At 37.4% G+C, this 23,371-nt stretch overlaps 1 protein-coding gene across 20 annotated transcripts in view; it reads left to right on the top strand.

The window, feature by feature from the left end:
* CTNNA3 (catenin alpha 3) overlaps window positions 1-23,371 on the top strand; it is a 1,911,430-nt gene that overhangs the window by 1,277,250 nt on the left and 610,809 nt on the right. For all 20 annotated transcript variants that reach the window (XM_055590589.1, XM_055590598.1, XM_055590586.1 and 17 more), the window contains one exon: window positions 6,177-6,333. In XM_055590589.1, coding sequence (XP_055446564.1) covers window positions 6,177-6,333 — 157 coding nt within the window. The remainder of the gene's footprint in view (window positions 1-6,176; window positions 6,334-23,371) is intronic.

Below are 23,371 nucleotides of genomic sequence, written 5' to 3'. Positions count from 1 at the left end.
TTTGACACATGCTACAACAGATGGACCCCGGAAGCATCATTCTACATGTAAAAGCCACACACAAAAGGTCAAATATTATACAATTCCACTTTTATGAATATAAAATCTAGAATAGTCAGATTTATTCTAGTCAAATCTAGAATAGTATCTAAAATAGTCAGATTGATAGGCTGAAGAGAGGAGAGAATAAAAAGATTTTGTTTGATGGGTACACAGTTTCATTCATTTTTATTTCAATTGACTGGCTTATTTTACTCTTTGCTCTTTCTTTTCTTTACATCATAACTTCGATCTACTCATACTGTCTTCTTCCTTTCAACTTTGGTTTGTTCTACGTCCTCAGGGCCTTAACCCCACTAGTCCCCTTCTGGTTCTGATTTTACTACATGGCCTCTGTGTAAGTCTTTGTTCAAATATTCAGTAGAGATTTGAATGCCTTAACCTTTTACATCATGCCCATGACTACTAATGGTTGTTCTTGAATTGAATACCAGCATATGATCTAAATACTTTTGAAAATGGAAAAAAAAAATATGCTGAACTTGGCTATCTATGGCTGTTCTCTAAGAGTAAACCTTGAGTCAACTAATATCTTTTAGGGAGAGTTAATAAATATAGAGGGAACTAAAATTAGCATGCTTAATGTACCAAGAAGCAAGGATAAATAAAACACAGTCCCTCCTATGAAGAGGCTTATATGGAGCAGAGGTGTATAAACACTCATGCAATATGATAATTACTATTTGGTTATATGGACAAAGTTCTTTTAAAAAACAGCAGACAGTTCACATTCTGGAGTATAGGGAATGGGACAGATGTCACAGTATGCAATGGTATTTCAACAGGTTTGTAAAAGGTTAAGACTCGTTTCCTCAGAAGGACCAAAGAATGGAAAGTGATGGAGCAATGGTCTTGAGGCAGATTCAGTTGTAAGAAAAAAAAAAATCGTGGAAGTATGGAGATACGTGATGTGATCAGGAGATAAAGCTGAAGACAGCTGGAATGTAGGCTAAAATGAGGGTGGTCATTACAGCAGGCAGTGTGGGACAGGATCTCTTGTGCATTTGAAAAATAAATCTGTTTGTCACAAGGAGAATGGCCTGGAGCAAACAGGGTCTGGGTTAGGAAACTATTTGGAAGGGTATTAAAATAGTCCTGTTCATATATAAGATCATTTTTAAAAAATAGTCCTGTTAAACTAAGATCATGGCATCTGGTCCCATCACTTCTTGACAAACAGATGGGGAAACAATGGAAACAGTGACAGATTTTATGTCCTTGGGTTCCAAAATCACTGCAGATGGTGACTGCAGCCATGAAATAAAAAGATGCTTGCTCTTTGGAAGAAAAGCTATGAAAAACCTAGACAGCATATTAAAAAGCAGACACATTACTTTGCCAACAAAGGTCCGTATAGTCTAAAGCTATGGTTTTTCCAGTAGTCATGTATGGATGTGAGAGTTGAGCCATAAAGAAGGCTGAGCACCGAAGAATTGATGCTTTGATCTGTGGTGTTGGAGAAGACTCTTGAGAGTCTCTTGGACTGCAAGGAGATCAAACCAGTCCATCCTAAAGGAAATCAGTCCTGAATATTCATTGGAAGGACTGATGCTGAAGCTGAAACTCCAATACTTTGGCCACCTGATGCAAGGAACTGATTCATTGGAAAAGACCCTGATGCTGGGAAGATTGAAGGCAGGAGAAGGGGACGACAGAGGATGAAATGGTTAGATGGCACCACAGACACAATGGACATGGGTTTGAGCAAACTCTGGGAGATAGTGAGGGACAGGGAAGCCTGGTGTGCTGCAGTCCATGGTGTGCCAAACAGTCGGAAAGAACTGAGCAACTGAACAACCGCAATAAGATATAAAAAGGTCCTAAAGTTAAAGATGCTGTTTCAAAGGATAATCGACTGATTAGGTGATGAATGGGGTCAAGGGTGATTCTGGTATGTACACATATCAACCATAATCTAAAGAAAGAGGCCTCAGGAAGCAACATCATTCACTTTAAACTTAAGTCATCTTTACCTATGCATAAGGAGGATTTGAGAATATTCTCCCCCACTTCTCAAGATATGTAGCTAAAATATTAGGAGGACGACACTAGGATGAAGATTTCTTCTGCCTTAAAGAAGGTTTGCACATCATTCAAGTTTTTTTTTTCTGCTTTTAGTTTTAACTTAAATATCAGGAGTCAAGTAGGATATGTATTTCTTGTAGTGTGCAGTGTTGAATCAGTTAAACTGAATCAGCTGCAGAACTGAAAATGTTCATACAAAATACAGCATGCCATATATTTCTGATACCACATCACCACTAAGGGAACTACACGAGTACTTAAAAAGTATGCACAGACTGTGAAGGCATAATGGCAGTACAATCACATATGTACAGTTGTTCACCTGCAGGGACAATGAAACACCAGAGACCAGAGCCTCTGCAGTGTACACTGGGAGCTGTTGTTTTTGTTCAGTCACTTAGTCATGTCTGGTTCTTTGCGAACCCATAAACTGCAGCACGCCAGGCTTCCCTGTCCTACATTATAAGTTATTAGGTTAATAAAGCTCTAAAACTAAAGTCCGGGAATACTGCAGTTGTTATTACTAAAGGTAGGTTACGTTTCCTTAAAATTCAACATGTTCCTCTTTCATAAAAAAGAAATAAGAGAATATCAGCATAACAATTTCAAGCAATTAATTTCTCTCCTCCTGTACCGCCAGTAATTTGTTGAAAATCACACCAGTGAGGTGCAGCCTTTAAGTTACTGAATAGAAAAAAGATTCTTTTTATTGTTGCCATTATATGTTGGTGAAATCTGAATCTTGTGTCCAATATTCGGCCACACCAATGATTCCTATTTTCCAAATTCAAAAGTCATTTTTAATCCTCATTATTCTTTACTTTCCTATGGCATTTGACCTTTTGAAAAGATTTTCTTCCTCATCTCAACTCTTGAATACCTTACTTTTCTATGTCCTTGATGATTTCTTCTCTCATCTTTATCACTTCCATTTTATCCTTTCCTCATACGTATTGGTGCTTTTCAAACCTATGTTCTTTCCTCTCTTCCATTATTTTTTTTTTAATTTTTCTGCAACTCTGTTACTATCTCCTCTTCCCAAGAAGATGAGGTTAGGGTCTACCTTGCTTCCAGATTTTCATTGTACTTGTTATTGCCTCTTCCTAAATGAATATCACCTTATACTAATTTCCACTTATTTTTCAGATTTCAGTCCTTTGAAACATCTTTCCTTATGGAACTGAATACCTCTCCCACATGTTTTAAGGCATCTTCTGCTCACCTTTACAATAGCCCCTACATTGTAACACTTAAGTATTGTAGTGGTTTCCTAACTGGGAGCCCCAGACCAATAGCATCGCTATCACCTGGGAATTTGTCAGATAGGCAAATTCTCAGGCTCCAAAGCACATCAACTGAATCAGAAACTCTACTGCGTGACTCAGGAATCTGTTTTAATAAGTCATTCAGGGGAATTCAGATACATTCTAAAGTCTGAGAATCACTGGTATGTTGCATTTGGCTGGCTTTGGTCTTCTTCCTCTTTTAGATCATGGGCTGCTTCAAAAACTATGATGAAATATTTTTCATTGTGGTGTCCTTAGTATTCAGTGTAGAACTGGATACATTGTTGCTGCATAGCACTGATTTATTACAATGCATGAAACAAATAAATGAGTAAATGAATGACAACTTTTTTATGAAATTCAATTTCATATCTCTGATTGACCACTATGTAATTTGTAGAGAGAGCCAAGAGTCCCTTCAAAGTCAACCTCTGTATTAGAAAGGTTGACATCTAATACCCTTCAACAATGTCTTCCAAAACAGTTGCACACATCTGCTTTTACAACCTTGAATGACTTTTTTACCTCTGATCTCTCATTGTCTATCAATACTATAATCATTCTCTTCATTAATCATGGAAGAACCTTAGTAATCACCATTCTTTGAAGAATAACTTCATTCATTCTGAGTATACAACTAAAGCATATTCCCCATAGAAAGTCTGAACAATTCAGTTACACACACAAAATCAAATTAAAGCACTGAAAATTCCATCACTCTGAAAGGACTATTTTTATTTGTATGGATTTATCTAACTTTTAGTTCTAGCGTATTTGCTAGAAGTGGCATTTTATGAAGAATGATGTTCTGTAATCTGCTGTTATTACACTATTGTGGGAATATTTCCATGTTCTAAAACATTATTTTCTACAGAATCATTTATGTCTGCATGATATTCTTGACAATAATTGATCTATCCTAATTTAAATTATTAAAAGTCCTGTCAAAACTTTTTCAACACCTCCGCCATTGCAGTCCAAGATCTTTCTTACTCTTGTATCCTATTACAGTAGCCTCCTTTGCCAAATTAATCTATTTAAAGTGTAGTTCTGAGCAAATCACTCAAAAGTCAAAAGGACTCTCTTACTACTGCTGCTCAGTCGCTTCAGTCGTGTCCGACTCTGTGCGACCCCGTAGACGGAAGCCCACCAGGCTCCCTGTCCCTGGGATTCTCCAGGCAAGAACATTGGAGTAGATTGCCATTTCCTTCTCCAGTGCATGAAAGTGAAAAGTCAAAGTGAACTCGCTCAGTCATGTCCGACTCTTAGCGACCCCATGGACCGCAGCCCACCAGGCTCCTCCTCCCATGGGATTTTCCAGGCAAGAGTACTGGAGTGGGGTGCCATTGCCTTCTCCAAAAGGACTCTCCAGTACCTTCCAAATAAGACTCCAGTCTTGAGGAGGATAGTTAAGGGCTCCTTATGCATACCCAGGCTCTAGGTGAGACTACTTACCAATCTCATAGCATTTCTCCTGTTTGCTCACCTTTTGAATATTGCCACTTCTCTCTTCAAATTCTTTCCCACCCATGGTGCCCCCTTCACTGTGAAGCCTCGCTAAAATTCCATGCCTTATCCCCCTTCTCTGCTCTATGTTTTCTTCTTTAATTCTTATAATCATAGAAGAGACCATATATTTTTATTAAATTCACTTACTAATTTCCTGGGCTTCACAGGTGGCTCAGTGGTAAAGAATTTGCCTGCCAGTGCATGAGCTATGGGTTCTCTCCTTGGGTCAGGAAGATCCCCCAGAGAAGGAAATGGCAACCTACTCTGGTATCCTTGCCTGGGAAATCCCATGGACAGAGGAGCCTGGTGGGCTACAGTCCATGGGTTGCAAAGAGTAAGACATAACTGAGCAAGTGAGCAAGCGCTATCTCTCCTAACTGGTATATAAGCTCCATGAAGACAGTGATTTTTTTTTTTTTTTCCCCTCATGTCTTGTTCATTGAAAGAAAATGAAAGTGAAAGCAGCTCAGTCATGTTTGACTCTTTGCAACCCCATGGACTGTAGCCCTCCAGGCTCCTCTGTCCATGGAATAGTCCAAGTAAGAATACTGGAGTGGGTTACCATTTTATTTTCCTGGGGATCTTCCCAGCCCAGGGATCAAACGTGGGTCTTCTGTATTGCAGGCAGATTCTTTACTGTCCAAGCCACCAGGGGAGCCTTGTTCACTGCCATATCCCTAAAACCAAGACCAGTGCTTGATACCTTGAAACAAACAAACACAAACAAAAAACCTCATAATATATTTGAAATATTGAATGATAATGAGTGGACAAACGAAATAATTGATCAACATTGAATATCTACTGGTAAAATTCTTCAAGTCCTCAAGGAAGTCAAAGCTTTTCTTCCTGTGATTTGCATACAACGAGGATTCACTACCTACTTATGCAAAGTAAATACAAATGACCAGTTAAACCTTATTCTTTCCTGAAACCTTTTTTTAGAATCGCTGCTGTAGGTGCTCTCTCTCTAAAGACTGTCAATCATTTCTGTAATTATGGTATGTATTGAATACTCTACTGAGCTGGAGTTATATGATGTCCTTCTCATTAAGTTACATGCAATCTCTTTATAGGCAGATATCAATTATCTTTGTTATCTCTTGTAGTTCTTAGTACACTGATGCTTGACAAACAGTTCTAAAATCAATGACCAAAAATAAAATTAAACTATTACCAAAAGCAAAGGAGATACACATGAGGGCATAAACAGATCTAATTAAAAAAAAATTGTCATATGCACAATGGTAAGTATTCTGAAATAAATCACCAAGTGAACATTCTGTATTTTTATAGATTATTAATGCTGCACTTGCTTTGGCTGCAAGACCCAAAAGTCAAGTGGTCAAAAAAACCATGGAAATGTACAAGCGCACGTGGGAGAATCATATCCATGTCCTCACTGAAGCTGTAGATGACATTACAAGCATTGATGACTTCCTGGCTGTATCTGGTATGATTTTTATCTTTTAATTTCTGCATTTGCTCTTGTCATTTTCTGCAATAGGATGATACGAAATATAATAAATTTTATGAAATATTATGAGACTTTTTTAATGGTGGCCTTTCTAGAAGCAAAGTGCTACTATATATGATCTAGGATAATGAGTCTCATGCCTTGTAATCCATACATCTCAACAATTTACACTGCCTCTGAAAGAAATCTCTATTCATGGGCAAAGTATAATTGAAAATAGTGGATGGAAATTTTAGGCATTTCCTGGCTTTTCAAATAAATCATCATTTCCCATCTTTTAATATAGTTATATCTCTTGATTTTCCTCCACATTTTTTGAAACAAGTTTTTCTTCACTCAGAAAAATAAAGGTAGGAAAAAGGAAAAAATAAAAATAGGAAAACACTTTATTGATTTGAAATATAACACATACTTCAACCACCATATATATTTGAGTAGTGGTGTTCTAAAGAATAAAATAAGTCTGAACATGTAACTACATCAATAACAGACAGGCATGAGATTCCATGTCAAACCTAGATGATTCTTTCATCACATAATAGAATACAAGATAGTTAAGACATATTCTCGGAAACATAACTCAGGTTTTGATTATACTGTTGTAACAGCAAAGAACTAAATACTTTTTAATATTTTTTATTTTCTTAAAAATACCTCTCATTAAAATAAATTATATATATATATTTTGAGAGATTTTCTTGGAATGCGATGATCCTTTTTTATAAAATGAAGTTTCTCATGAATTTCAAACATCATTATATATTTTTAAATGTTTCTTGATTGTATTTTATCTACCTTATTGATTTCATTATATATGTATATATTCTCATCCTGAACAATAGTAACCTAGTGTATTTTCTTAACATAGTAATGAAAAGAAAATATGTGCTAGTTAACTACTTTGACATTGTTTTATATCTTTAGAGCTAAAAGTTTGAAAATAATAGAAAATGAACAGGAATAATATTAATATGCCTTGATATGACTATTCAGAAATAGCAACTAATGATATCTAGTTTATTTCCATCCAGCAAAGTCTTTATGCTGGATAGAAATAAATGTTTTCAAATTATTATGTCATTTTGTCTTTTTATAGGTAATAGTTGGCTGAATTTTCCCACATTATTATATTTTTTTCAAAAAAATGTCATATATCTGTTCTGTTATTTTCATTTAGATAAATTTTAACTACTATAAGCAATACTTAGGCATATTTTTGTCTATTTTCTGTCTTTTGAGTATAGACTTTACAATGTGAATTCAATCAGCATGTTATATTTGGTCTTTTGTAATTTAGTTGTTAAATGCTAGGTTCTGTTTTTCAGTTGGTTCTTTTGGTTACAAGGTGAAGAAACCTGCTCATGGTAGTTAATATGAAGGCAGTTTATTATAAGTCAGTTGATGACCCAGTAGGGAGAATCTCCTGAACATACCAGAGCAGGAGCCATAATCACGTGATGAGAAAAGTGGGGAGCCTGGGAGCTGAGCAGCTGTGTAGGTCCTCAGAGCAGGGGCTCATGGCTTTCCTTTTAGTGCCAGATTCACCTGATCTGGCAATCTCTGAATCTGTGCCTTTCTGTGAAAAACTTTAGCACCTAAGAATGTTTTGCCTGCATGTAAGAGAAAACTCATATGAGAGTTGCTTAAATAACAAAAATCATTAGTTATTTCATGTCATTAGATATTTAAGATAGTAAACTTACTATCCCTAACACACCAGAGGACATGGATAGGACTAGTCCCTGCATGTGGGAAGGAGTATCTTATCACTAACATTTTTTTTAGAATTGCCAGTACAGGGTAGTGATAAAAAGTGAATTAATATTTAATGTGTTTCATTATTGTTTTTAAAATTCTCTGTAAAGAGTGCACTCCATTATTTTCTGTCCTTGGGGTGGACAGTTCTTACTTTCCTGCCCTTTGATTGGTTGTGATTCAGAGTTATTCAGTTCACTTCAATTCAGTTGCTCAGTCGTGTCTGACTCTTTGCAACCCCAAGGATTACTGCAAGCCAGGCTTCACTGTCCATCACCAACTCCCGGGCTTACTCAAACTCATGTCCATTGAGTCGGTGATGCCATCCAATCATCTTATCCTCTGTTGTCCCCTTCTCCTCCTGCCTTCAATTTTCCCAGCATCAGGGTCTTTTCAAATGAGTCAGTTCCTCACATCAGGTGTCATTTCAGCTTCAACATCAGACCTTCCAATGAATATTCAGGACTTATTTCCTTTAGGATGGACTGGTTGGATTTCCTTGCAGTCCAAGGGACTCTCAAGAGTCTTCTCCAACACCACAGTTCAAAAGCATCAAACTTCAGCACACAGCTTTCTTTGCAGTCCAACTTTAATATACATACATGACTACTGGAAAAAACCATAGCCTTGATTGGATGGACCTTTGTTGGCAAAGTAATGTCTCTGCTTTTGAATATGCTCTCTAGGTTAGTCATAACTTTTCTTCCAAGGAGCAAGTGTCTTTTAATTTCATGGCTGCAGTCACCATCTGCAATGATTTTGGAACCCCAGAAAATAAAGTCTGTCACTGTTTTCCCATCTATTTGCCATGAAGTGATGGGACCAGATGCCATGATCTTAGTTTTCTGAATGTTGAGCTTTAAGCCAAGTTTTTCACTCTCCTCTTTCAATTCATCAAGAGGCTCTTTAGTTCTTCTTCACTTTCTGCCATAAGGGTGGTGTCATCTGCATATCTGAGGTTATTGATATTTTTCCTGGCAGTTTTGATTCCAGCTTGTGCTTCATCCAGCCCAGCATTTCTCATGATGTACTTTGCTGCTGATGTTAAGTCGCTTCTGTCGTTTCTGACTCTTCGTGACCCCATGGACTGCAGCCCACCAGGCTACTCCTTCCATGGGATTATCCGGGGAAGAGTTCTGGAGTGGGTTGCCATTGCCTTCTCCTGATGTACTCTGCATATAAATTAAATAAGCAGGGTGACAATAGATAGCCTTGACATATTCTTTTTCTGATTTGGAACCAATCTGTTTTTCCACATCCAGTTCTACCTGTTGCTTCTTGACCTGCATATAGATTTCTCAGGAGGCAGGTCATGTGGTCTGGTATTTCCATCTCTTTAAAAATTTCCCAGTTTGCTATGATTCACACAGTCAAAGTCTTTTGCATAGTCAATAAAACATAGACCAGTCTTTTGTTAACCATTTATCAGCACTCAGAGCCCATCATGAAAATCCCATTTCCTTTTGCCATCTATTGGTCCAGAAGTATGACTGACATAGGCATCTGGGTTTCTCTTGACCTTCCCTCATGTTGCATCTCAAAGAGTTACACTGCTGCTGCTGCTGCTAAGTCACTTCAGTCGTGTCCGACTCTGTGCAACCACATAGACGGCAGCCCACCAGGCTCCCCCGTCCCTGGGATTCTCCAGGCAAGAACACTGGAGTGGGTTGCCATTTCCTTCTCCAATGCATGAAAGTGAAAAGTGAAAGTGAAGTCGCTCAGTCATGTCCGACCCTCAGCGACCCCATGGACTGCAGCCTACCAGGCTCCTCCGTCCATGGGATTTTCCAGGCAAGGGTACTGGAGTGGTGTGCCATCGCCTTCTCCCACTTTTCTGACTAGTCACTTACTATACAAAAAAAAATTAGAGATTTTATCAGCAGGAACAAATGGGAAGTGGCTGTTAACTAGAGAAAAAAAAATATGTTTGCCCCAAACTTAGTGGATGACTTAGTGGCACCCACTTGTTTCTTAAGTTTCTGTGTCTTCATAAATTTACCTTGAGATAGTTTAGCCTGAGCTCTGGTGCTGTTTCTTGTTACATCCAGTTCCCACAGATAATACTTGCAAATAGGGAGAGTCAAAGAGGCCCCTTCCTCATTGGGTTGTATCCTTGGTAAGAGGTATACCTACTCTTGGACCAATAGATGGCAAAAGGAAATGGGATTTCCATGATGGGCTCTGAGTGCTGATAAATGGTTAACAACCAACTGTAACCAGAGAAAGTAATAGTCCTAATTCATAGCACTTGCTTGATTTCTGTGACATAAATACTCCCACATTGGCAGGTTTCCTGCCAATGATGAATCTGAGGTCTTACTCATGGCAAAAGCATTTTTTCTTGAAGAAAGAAGAAAAAGAACCTCAAGGGAGAGGTGAGCCAAGCCAAGAGAGGCATGGGTGCTAGAATAATGATGTACAGAATTTTTAAGATAGGGCTTTTACATATTCATCTGTGGGGGTGTGGACTAACAGTTTTGATTGGCAGTTGCAAGTTATGTAACAACTGGCTCTATTATGCATGTCTTTCCCATAATTCAGTCTGTTAAAATCAGATGTATGTATTATGTATAGAGTATTTATGAACCTTTAATAGGCTCCAGGCTGCCTAAGGTCACTTGAGGATGTAGCTATGCATCAGGGGCACATGTGCCAGAGTTGGAGAAGTCCTTGTGGTTAGTTTGCATCCACTGTGCACGTAGGTAACATGCTCTGGAGTTGGAGAAGTCTCTGTGGTTATTTTATAGGATATCTATGAGCTCTCTTGGGCTGTATTGGAGTATGTCTAGGGTGGGGTTTGAGATCAGCTCGAATCTTTTTTGACTGGGCCACCCCTAGTTGCTCATGCCTAACTTCCTACCTAACACTAATGACTTCTCAGAATTTTCCCAGTCAAATAAATGAGAAAGAATTTAGTTGACTCTATGCATATTTTTAGTACCAGTTCAGAAGTCCTAAATTCAAGATCATAGGCCAACCTACGGATGAGTTACCTTTCTTAAGATGGCTAATCATAGTCACAATCTGACAGCTTCCGTGTGGGACAGCTTTTGAATGACCTCTCTGGTACTACTTTACAATTAATTTTAGAATATGCTGTTTGTATTCACAGTTTCTGTTTGCCAGGTAGAGTGACTGACTGGCTAGTTCTTAGGATTTCATAACTATGAATTACCTTGAGAATATTACATTTTCAAATTTTTAAGTAAGTATTTCATCTTTTTTGGATTTTCTTCCAGTAGTTGATAACAATGCTAAATTATTTTGATGTTTTATAAGGATAAAGAATAGGGGTCTTAAAACAACAAAATTCTGAAAAGCAATTATTCTTCAATAAAAACAATACATTAAAAAAAATAGGGGTCTTGAAAACATTCTTACTTTCTCCTGAGTCAATTGTTAAAAGTTATGGATTCTCAGGACATCGGCTCTCCATATTTTGTATATATATATATACATATATACGTATATATAAATGAATCCTAAAATCAGTGAGAAAAGATTCTTGGACTTTATTATTTTATTTTCATTAACAAAGGAATAAATCACATTCATAAGACGTTTGCCCATATATATGTTTTAGCATGACTAGATCTTCCAATCAGAGAAGGTAATGGCAACCTACTCCAGTACTCTTGCCTGGAGAACCCCATGGATGGAGGAGCCTGGTGGGCTACAGTCCATGGGGTCACACAGAGTCGGACAAGACTGAACAACTTCACTTTCACTTTTCACTTTCATGCATTGGAGAAAGAAATGGCAACCCACTCCAGTATTCTTGCCTGGAGAATCCCAGGGACGGGGGAGCCTGTTGGGCTGCCGTCTATAGGGTTGCACAGAGTTGGACACAACTGACGCGACTTAGCAGCAGCAGCAGCAAATCTTCCAATGTGGATCAGTAGCTCTTGGGATAATGGCATTTTTTAAATAAAATACCAAACATCTTTAGTTCTTCTATTGCATTTCCAAATATAGTAATATCATTAATGATTTTAAAATTATGTGTTTAGGTAATCACCAGTTTCTCATATACAGAAGTGAAAATATCAATTTTTAAAAACCTTTTTTGTTTCTTGCTGTACACAGAAAATTCCAAAAATAAGTGCAATCAGTCCTTTCTTGAAAATCATAAGGAATGTAGTTACCTCACAAATTTATTATGTATAAAAATTTTATGTGCAAGAATAAAATGAAACAGTGACCCAAATCCACTTTCAAACTAAGTTCTCTAACATTCAGTTGTCTGATTTCAGTTTAATGTTAATTTATGTAATACTATTGGTGTCATCTTACAAGTAATTAGAAAAAAAATCTTCAAAATGCATAGGTCCCAAAACTTCTGTCTTATCACTCACTACAGGGATTATCCCCACACCGTTAACTACACATTTTGTCATTCTCTGAAAACACTGTAACAAAACACCTGTCAGAAATAGCTGGTCTGAAGATTCTTTGACCACATCAAGTTCTATCCTATGTTTAGAAAGCCCTGATAAGATTTGATAAACTCTGTATTTCCAGCCTACCATTGGACCTGATATCACCAGTTATCCATGTGGAAGTATAAAAATATTTAAGATCTCTGTTTAAGATGTGAGTTTCTAAGAGGAAACATATTGACACATAAACCAGCCTTTTGAACTATAGTATTAATTGACTCATCAGATCAGATCAGATCAGTCGCTCAGTCGTGTCCTACTCTTTGCGACCCCATGAATCACAGCACGCCAGGCATCCCTGTCCATTACCAACTCCTGGAGTTCACTGAGACTCACATCCATCGAGTCAGTGATGCCATCCAGCCATCTCATCCTCTGTCGTCCCCTTCTCCTCCTGCCCCCAATCCCTCCTAGCATTAGAGTCTTTTCCAATGAGTCAACCATTCACATGAGGTGGCACTGGAGTTTCAGCATAAGCATCATTCCTTCCAAAGAAATCCCAGGGCTGATCTCCTTGAGAATGGACTGGTTGGATCTCCTTGCAGTCCAAGGGACTCTCAAGAGTCTTCTCCAGCACCACAGTTCAAAAGCATCAATTCTTCGACGCTCAGCCTTCTTCACAGTCCAACTCTCACATCCATACATAACCACAGGAAAAACCATAGCCTTGATTAGACGAACCTTTGTTGGCAAAGTAATGTCTCTGCTTTTGAATATGCTATCTAGGTTGGTCATAACTTTCCTTCCAAGGAGTAAGCATCTTTTAATTTCATGGCTTCAGTCACCATCTGCAGTGATTTTGGAGCCCCCAAAAATAAAGTCTGACACTGTTTCCTCTATTTCCCCATCTATTTCCCATGAAGTGATGGAACCAGATGCCATGATCTTCGTTTTCTGAATGTTGAGCTTTAAGCCAACTTTTTCACTCTCCACTTTCACTTTCATCAAGAGGCTTTTGAGTTCTTCTTCACTTTCTGCCATAAGGGTGATGTCATATGCATATCTGAGGTTATTGATACTTCTCCTGGCAATCTTGATTTCAGCTTGTGCTTCTTCCAGCCCAGCGTTTATCATGATGTACTCCGCATATAAGTTAAATAAACAGGGTGACAATATACAGCCTTGACGTACTCCTTTCCTATTTGGAACCAGTCTGTATTCCATGTCCAGTTCTAAGTGTTGCTTCCTGACCTGCATACAAATTTCTCAAGAGGCAGATCAGGTGGTCTGGTATTCCCATCTCTTTCAGAATTTTCCACAGTTTACTGTGATCCACACAGTCAAAGGCTTTGGCATAGTCAATAAAGCAGAAATAGATATTTTTCTGGAACTCTCTTGCTTTTTCCATGATCCAGCGGATGTTGGCAATTTGATCTGTGGTTCCTCTTCCTTTTCTAAAACCAACTTGAACATCAGGAAGTTCACGGTTCACATATTGCTGAAGCCTGGCTTGGAGAATTGACTCATAGTGAGCTTTAATCCCAAGGAATTGAATTTAGAAGATGGAAACTTTGATGGAAAATGGAATGACTTGGACATAAGAGCCATTCAGTAATTACTAAGAACTGAATAAGTATGAGGGTTTGTGAAGATATGGCTTTTGTTTCACTTATTCTTTCATTTATTCATTAAATATTTACTGCATAGTTTTAAATGCTAAACCCTCCAAAAGGTACTGGAGACTTAATAATGAGTAAAAGTGGAAAAGATAACTTGCAAGACAGTCATAATGATGGAGATTATTGGAGAGAGGGGACTACATGAACAATGGAGGCAGTCACTGACAAGGATCTGGAATTTTCTAAAGAGGAGATTGACCACTCATTGATTAGAATTAGCACTGCTGTTCCTTTACTGTAACAGGTTTTTTTTTTTTTTTTTTTCATTTTAAAGATAACATCTTATCGATTCTCTGTGAATTATAGTATTGGAGGATACTTGAAAATTTTCTTTATTCCATATCCTACATTTCTCTTTAATGTCCATGTCCATTGCTCTGACTCCAGTTCAAGCCTCTGTCTCTTACTTGAATTGTCATGTAATCTTTCTAATTGATCCTTCTGCTTCCAAAATTTTGCTTGAAGGTTTTCAGTAGGTATTTATTGAATGAAAAAAAAAAGTACTCATCTTCTTACTAATAATTTTTCAAGATTAATTTGGGAGCATTTATGTGTTATGCTTTCATTAAATGTGTTCAGCTTTGAAATGAATATTTTATTAAAAATTCAAATTATGAAAAATACAAGCATTAATCATCACAATGTTCTGTGACTTTGACTTAGTGACACAAATGTAACTCTGATACTGCCATCAAAAATGCTATAGCAAAGCCCTCTGTGTTCATGAAACTATAGCAAACTTGATCTTTCAGTTCAGTTCAGTTGCTCAGTTATGTCCGACTCTTTGTGACCCCATGGACGGCAGCATGTCAGGCTTCCCTGTCCATCACAAACTCTAGGAGTTCGCTCAAACTCCTGTCTATTGAGTCAGTGATGCCATCTAACCATCTCATCCTTTGTCTACCCCTTCTTGTCGCATCTTCAATCTTTGCCAGAATCAGGATCTTTTCCACTGTGCCAGTTCTTTGCATCAGGTGGCCAAAGTATTGGAGTTTCAGCTTAAGCATCAGTCCTTCCAATAAATTTTCAGGACTGATTTCCTTCAGGATAGACTGGTTTGATTTCCTTGCAGTCCAAGGGACTCTCAAGGGTCTTCTCCAACACCACAGATAAAAAACATCAATTCTTCAGTGCTCAGCTTTCTTTATGGTCCAACTTACATCCATACATGACTACTGGAAAAACCATAGTTTTGACTAGATGGTCCTTTGTTGGCAAAGTGATGTCTCTGCTTTTTAATATGCTGTCTAGGTTTTTCATAGCTTTTCTTCCAAGGAGCAAGTGTCTTTTAATTTCATGGCTGCAGACACCATCTGCAGTGATTTTAGAGCCCAAGAAAATAAAGTCTGTCATGGTTTCCATTGTTTCCCCATCTGTTTGCTATGAAGTGATGGGACCAAATGCCATGGCATCTGTAAAGTTTTATCTGAATCATTTGACAAAAGGAAATGAAAATAAATTTTCTTTTCCTTCTTAATTCTAAATTGTTGTTTAGTCACTAATCTGTGTCTGACCCTTTCTGACCCCATGGAATGTAGCACACCAGACTCAGTAGAAAGATTCAAATGTTAATTAATTGCCCATAAACTAAGCATTATTTAATCTCATATAATGTTTATGGAATAGGTGTTGGGATAAAAATGACGCATAGCACATATCTATGCAATGATTCATTAAATAATTATAACCAATTATCTATCATCACGCATTCTTTTATGTATCCCTTCAACACCTACTTGAGATTTTAATTGATTAAAGGCATGGTGGTGTAAAATATATTCTTTTAACCTTGAGATTTGAAACTGTTGTTGTTTAGTTGCTAAGTTGTGTCTGACTGTTTGTGATCCTATGGACTATAGGCCAACAGGCTCGTCTGTCCATGGGGTTTCCCAGGCAAGAATACTGGGGTGGGTAGACATTTCCTTCTTCTGGGGATCTTCATAACTCATGGATTGAACCCACATCTCCTGCACTGGGAAGTGCTTTCTTTACTCCCAAGTCACCAGGGAAGCCCAATATTTGAAATGATATTCTACAAAAATGAATTTTGATAAAAGTGTATGGGATATCAACTACATGCAAAGCAGTTTGCTGGGAAATGGAAGAGGATGCAAAGAAGGAAAGGGGACAATATTTGCTTGTAGGGAACTCAAATGCTGTGCAATTAATGATGGTGGGCATTGAGGGAAAGATTGATGAGATGTCAGGATATTGAGGGAAGGATTGTTAAGGAGATAGTGGTTAAACTGAACTGTTGAATTGAACCTGGAAGAAACTGAAATAACAATTCAGAAAGAGAGAAAAGCATGTGAAAGTGCATGGTGTATTTGAGGGGTGGCATGGTGACCGATATTATAGGAACAAAGGGTCCGTCTGGATTAATACTGGACTCAGAAAATCAACAGATGACATCATATAAAGCCCTGAACATTTTTAAGAAAATGTAAATTGTCTAAAATTTTAATTGGTAGTGGCATCAATATTTCAGATAACTAACACCAGATGCTGAGAAACATCCTTATAGAAATAGATAGTTTGGAGCAAAACAATGCTTTCTTTGCTCTCAGAAGTGAAAATAAAGTAAACTCAATATAAAGCAGGTATTCCCTCACTCTCTCCAGCCCTCCTCCAAGAAATTAAAACATAAGCCTGACACACACACATCCGAGACATGACAATAGAAAGGTGAGGTGAAAGCCAATTTGTTGACTTAAACATAACTCAGGTTGAAAACCCCAGGTGTGAATTTAGTAGGAAAAGGAGCTCTGCTTCATCAGAATAGTCCTAGGATAACTTGCAGCCAGGATATTGCATGCCATTGGCTAAAATCAGGACACAGTCTTATTGTGGTTTTAAGTTTTCTTACTCTCAGTCCTCTGTGATTATATTTTCATGTGATGATGTATGGCTGTCATTGCAGAGACTCCAGACAAATTATACACACAGTTTTACATAAGGAATGACAGGGGGAAAGGTTACATTCAAAAATGATTGAATGAGCTCCCCTGATGTAGTCCCTATTGATAATTATATTCTGAAGTTCTGCCTATACGTACATAACTGAAGAGTAGTTTGGGCATGCCAACTGAAATTAAACACACATCATTCCATGTACTAACATGTGAATTCACTCAATGCTCTCATTTGAATGAACAGTAAGTATACAGCAGGATTGTTGTTTGAATGTTATAAATTCAGTATTTAGAAAGTCTGTAATTAGGAGTTCTATTTTGACTTTATCAAAATCAGTCAGATTTAACAATTTTTATCAGAACTCTAAGGTGGAGCTGTCATAAACATCAATAATCCTATTGATTAAATAGCACCAATCACTTGCATTTTAAATTTGTATTGAGATATTTTTTAAGAATTCCTAAATTGTACAGATGTGTTAACTATGTACTTACAAAGGGTATGAAAGATAAAATAGATCTTTAAGTAAGTATTTCTTTAAAACTGTCTCAGTGAGTGCATGAACAGTTCTCAATAGCCATAGTATTTGCCAGAGCCAGATATACTGACAGGAACTTTTAACAAAAACAGAGTGTTTCAACTCTAAGCATATGTATTTTATCAATGTAATATGAATGATTCAAAATCCTTCATAGGGTGAATCTTGTGGACATTTTATGGTCAGATAAGGGATTACATGGGAAGTTTATCTTTGTGACATGATGCCTACACCCTGTCCCCAACCACCTCCTCACCCCACCTGCTAATGAGTCTAATAGGTGCTCTTGAACATTCTGAAAGACCAATTTTCAGCTAGAGATGAAGGGGTTTTAGGCAGGAAAAACAGGCTGATCCCTCCCTATATGTTATGCAAAAGTCTTCCTCTGGACCCATAAAGAAGCATGCCCCTTGCTACCCATGTGGGTGCAGATACAAGGTCTGAAAATATGACGTCATGTATCTGAGCTTGCAAATTTGTGTTGACATAGACTCAAGGACTTTGATAGCATCCTAGGAAATTTTTATTAAGAAAACAATAAAAACTTCCACTTACAGAGTGGCTCCAGAGCTTGTTCTATGAACAATTTATGTATACAGAACAAAAGCAGCCAAGAGCTAGCTTTTCACAAAGCACATATAATTATCACTAAAATGTCACCTCTAAAAGAACTCTTATAGATTAGACATCAAAACAATGGATTTTATCTCTTGAATTTATGGAAAGCATAGAAAGAAAAGTGTCTGTTTAGAAAGGGTTAACTATGCTTAGAAGTGACAAGTCTGCCAGATCCTACTGGATCTATGATCTTCAGGAAATAAATGAACCTCTGACTCACTAAATGATCTCCTCTAAAATGTTAATAATTATATCACTTTGCTATTGTCTGAAGGTTTGTGTCTCTGCAAAATTCATATGCTGAAATACTAATGCATATGTGCTCAGTTGCTCAATTGTGTCCAACTCTTTGTGACCCCATGGACTGTAGCTTTCCAGGCTCCTCTGCCCATGGAATTTTCCAGGCAAGCATACTGGAGTAGGGTGCTATTTCCTACTCCGGGGAATCTTCCTGACCCAGGGATTGAACCTGCATCTCCTGTATTTCCTAAATTGGTAGGCAGCTTCTTTACCGTTGTGCCACCTGGGATATTATAATAATATACAGTGTGAAAATACTAGAAGGCAGGGCCTTTGGAAGGTTCTTAGGTCATGAGGGTGAAGTCTTCATGAATTAGATTAATATTTTCATAAAGCAGACACCACAAAGATTCCTAACGTCTTCCCCGACTGCGCTGCTGCTGCTAAGTCGCTTCAGTTGTGTCCGACTCTGTGCGACCCCATAGACGGCAGCCCACCAGGCTATAGCAAAAGGCACTGGGTATAAATTAAAGAGGGCTTTGCCTTGATTTTGGATTCCCAGCCTCCAGAAGAGTGAGAAATACATTTCAGTTGTTTATGAGTTTACTTCACTCAGTATGACACTCTCTAGGCCCATCCATATTGCTCCTAATAGCATTATTTCCTTCTTTTTTATAGCTGAATAATATTCAATTGTATATATAAACCACATCTTCTAACTCTCCTCTATTGGTGGACATTTAGGTTCCTTCCATGTCTTGGCTATAAATAGTCAATAGTACTTCAATGAACATTGGAGTGTGTGTGTATTTTCAAATTATTATTTTTTTCCCGGACATACATCAGGAGTGGGATTGCTGGATCATATAGTAGGCATTTTAGTTTTTTCAGTAACCTTTATACTGTTCTACAGAGTGGCTGTTTCAATTTACATTTCCACTAACAAGGTAGAAGTGTTCTCTTTTCTCCACAACTTCTCCTCCACTCTTTCCATCATTGTTTGTAGATTTATTTTTGATGATGGCTATTCTGATACGTGTGAGGTGTTACCTCAATGGAGTTTTGATTTGCATTTCTCTAAGGTAGTGATGTTAAACATCTTTTCATGTGCTTTTTTTTCCATCTGTGTGTATTTTTTTTTCTTTTTTGAGAAATGTCTATTTAGATCTGCCCATATTTTGATTGTGGAGACGGCAATGGTGCCCCACTCCAGTACTCTTGCCTGGAAAATCCCATGGACAGAGGAGCCTGGTGAGCTGCAGTCCATGGGGTCACTAAGAGTCAGACACGACTGAGCGACTTCACTTTCACTTTTCACTTCCATGCATTGGAGAAGGAAATGGCAACCCACTCCAGTGTTCTTGCCTGGAGAATCCCAGGGACAAGGGAGCCTGGTGGACTGCCATCTATGGGTTTGTACAGAGTCAGACATGACTGAAGCGACTTAGTAGTAGTAGTATATTTTTATTGGGTTGTTTGTTTTTTGATATTGAGCTGAATGAACTGTTTATTTTGGATATTAATCCATTTTTAGTTGCTTCATTTTCAAATGTTTTTTTCCCATTTTGTGAATTGTCTTTTCATTTTGTTGGTGGTTTCCGTTACTATGCAAAAGCTTTGAAATCTCTTGTATTCTTATATGCTAATAATGAAAGATCAGAAAGCAAAATTAAGGAAACAATTCCATTTACCATCACATCAAAAAGAATAAAAAACTAAGGAATAAACCTATCTAAGGAGGTAAAAGAACTGCGCTCTGAAAACTATAAGATGCTGATAAAAGAAATAAAAATGACACAAGCATCTGGAACTTCCTTGACTTGGGGAGAAAGATGTACCTAACTCTTAAATATTGTTACTCATTCAGTTTTTGAGTCAAATAATTAACAAAAGCTCAAGTCCCTTCTTCTATTAATCTTTGGTTGGTCATGTGGACTATTTTGTATGATCATGATAGAGCAAAATAATTACCCCTTTGAGCTAGACTAGATATGGTTTGGGTGAGTATGAGACTCTTTTCTCCCTCTTCAGAAGTTAATCAGATTCTGAAGACTTTAAAGCTAAACAAAAGAAACATCCCAAAAGAACACCACTCAAAATATCAGATGAGTGAAGATTCAGTCAAAGAAAGAGAAGCAAACACACATCATGGATGTGTCAAGATTGTCAGGTTTTTCTTCATTTCAGTGCCATAAATAGTGCTTGATATACAGCAGATATTTAAATAATGGTTTCTTTAAATACTTTTTACTTAATAAACTCTCATTTGATTTCTATAGATGTAACCTCCAAGTGATCTAGGGCAGATTTTACTCAGTTCATATCTCAGAGCCTCCCAACACAGGCATTAAGGCAAAGCCAGAATGTATATGTAGCATAACTATTTCAGGCAACTGCAAAAATTAAGAACAGCTATGCAAAGTGATTATTTCTTTTATTTTGGTATAGTCCTGTATCCAAATCAAGGCTTCTCCTCGATATATAATTATACAGAATAATCACACTGTACCTTTCACGGGTGTAAGAGATGAAGCTCATTTCCTGCAGTGCTAAAGGTTTATATGCCAGGATCTTTATATCCTAATGTAAAATCTGATTTACTTTAATTTTGGTTTTTAAATTCACTGAACTTAAACTTTTTCTACTTAATTAGGCACTAATAAGTGATACAAAATGTGGAGTTTAAATATGTTTCAAACATTTATCACACTAGCCTAAATATTGTCATGATAGTAGATGTGAAAACTTCAATGTGCCTTTGGAAAAATATCTGTGAACCAAATGAAAATCTTGTACTTTACCACATTTTAATATGACATGGCTAAGTGCTACTGAATTGTCATAATTTTAAGTAGTAAGTATAAATTCATTTTATCTGCTAGTGACATATGTAAGAAGTATAAAGAAGCACAAATTTATTATGATTCCATTGAAAGTTCAGTATTTTTCCTCCTCTAAATATATAATAAGGGTATTCTATGTAGATTCCTTACTATTATCTTCTGTTTCTTAAATAAAATAAATTAAAATTGATAATATTTTATTTTTATTGTCAGAAATATTCCTTATTTAACAAACAGGACTAAAAGTAATTTGTTGGGCAATTAAACATAGGTTATACTCACTGGTAATAAAATATCACAAATCTACTTTTTTTAAAAAACTCAGATAGTGACACTTCATTATAGGAAATAATTTAAAATACTACTGCATCACATAAATTTGGGAACTGACCCTCAGAACAAAGAGCTATAGGCATAATTTTAGATATATAAATTTCTTACAAGGATAATCTAACTCCTATTGGACTTTTATTATCTGTATCTTCTGCTTTATAGTGGGTAAAATTCTAATTCTCTGTTTCTTTAAAAAAAATCCACAGGTTTAATGATATATTAAAAATTAAAATGATATGTTTAATTTGTATTGATATTTGCCTGTGGCATATTTTACATAGAAAACAGAAGAAAATATGATTTTTGTATTGCTGTTTTTCCTATCAGCAACCAAATGACCTTTATCATCTTAAATACTAGTATATGTCAATCAGAGTAAGCTTGATTCAGTTCAGTTCAGTTCAGTTGCTCAGTCATATCCGCTCTTTGCGACCCCATGAATTGCAACATGCCAGGCCTCCGGGAGTTCACTCAAACTCATGTCCATCGAGTTGGTGATGCCATCCAGCCATCTCATCCTCTGTCGTCCCCTTCTCCTCCTGCCCCCAATCCCTTCCAGCATCACAGTCTTTTCCAATGAGTCAACTCTTTGCATGAGGTGGCCAAAGTATTGGGAGTTTCAGCTTTAGCATCATTCCTTCCAAAGAACACCCAGGACTAATCTCCTTCAGAATGGACTGGTTGGATCTCCTTGCAGTCCAAGGGACTCTCAAGAGTCTTCTCCAACACCACACTTCAAAAGCATCAATTCTTTGGCGCTCAGCTTTCTTCACAGTCCAAGTCTCACATCCATACATAACTATTAAAAGAAAAAATAGTGTTACACAGTGCCTATTCCAATCATGTCATTTTCTGCCCTTTTCACTATATTAATCTCAATATGCTGAAATCCTATCCTTAGACAACTATTTTATCCTTTAAACCTTTTCCTCCTTTAAGCCTTTCTATGGGCTTCCCTTGTGGCTCACGTGGTAAAGAATTGGCCTGCAATGCAGCAGATCAGGGTTTGATCTCTGATCAAAGATCCCCTGGAGAAGGCAATGGCTACCCATTCCAGTATTCTTGCCTAGAAAATTCTATGGAAAGAGAAGTCTGGTGGGCTGCAGTGTATGGATTTGCAAAGAGTCAGACATGGCTAAGCACTATCACTCTCAACATGATCCTTTAAAATTTTGAATTTGTTGTATAACTTTACCACAGTTTGTTGTGGTCCACACAGTCAAAGGATTTAACATAGTCAATAAAGCTGAAGTAGATGTTTTTCTGGAATTCTCTTGCTTTTTCTATGATTCAACAGATGTGGGCAATTTGATCTCTGGCTCCTCTGCCTTTTATAAATCCAGCTTGTATATCTGGAAGTTCTCAGTTTACGTACTGTTGAAGCCTAGCTTGGAGGATTTTGAGCATGACCTTGCTAGTGAATGTTGTTGCTCTTCAGTCTCTCAGTCATGTCTGATTCTTTGTGAACCCATGGACTGCAGCATGCCAGGCTTCCCTGTCTTTCATTTTCTCCCAGAACTTGCTCAAACTCATATCCATTGAGTTGGTGATGCCATCCAACCATCTTATCCTCTGTTGTCCCCTTTTCCTCCTGCCTTTAACCTTTCCCAGCATCAGGGTCTTTCTTAATTAGTTGGTGCTTCACATCAGGTGGCCAAAGTATTGGAGCTTCAGTTTCAGCATCAGTCCTTCCAATGAATATTCAATGTTGATTTC

The sequence above is a fragment of the Bubalus kerabau genome, chromosome 1 (assembly GCF_029407905.1).
Source record: "Bubalus kerabau isolate K-KA32 ecotype Philippines breed swamp buffalo chromosome 1, PCC_UOA_SB_1v2, whole genome shotgun sequence".
Lineage (NCBI taxonomy): Eukaryota > Metazoa > Chordata > Mammalia > Artiodactyla > Bovidae > Bubalus > Bubalus kerabau.
This window is presented reverse-complemented; position numbering and strand designations above follow the sequence as displayed.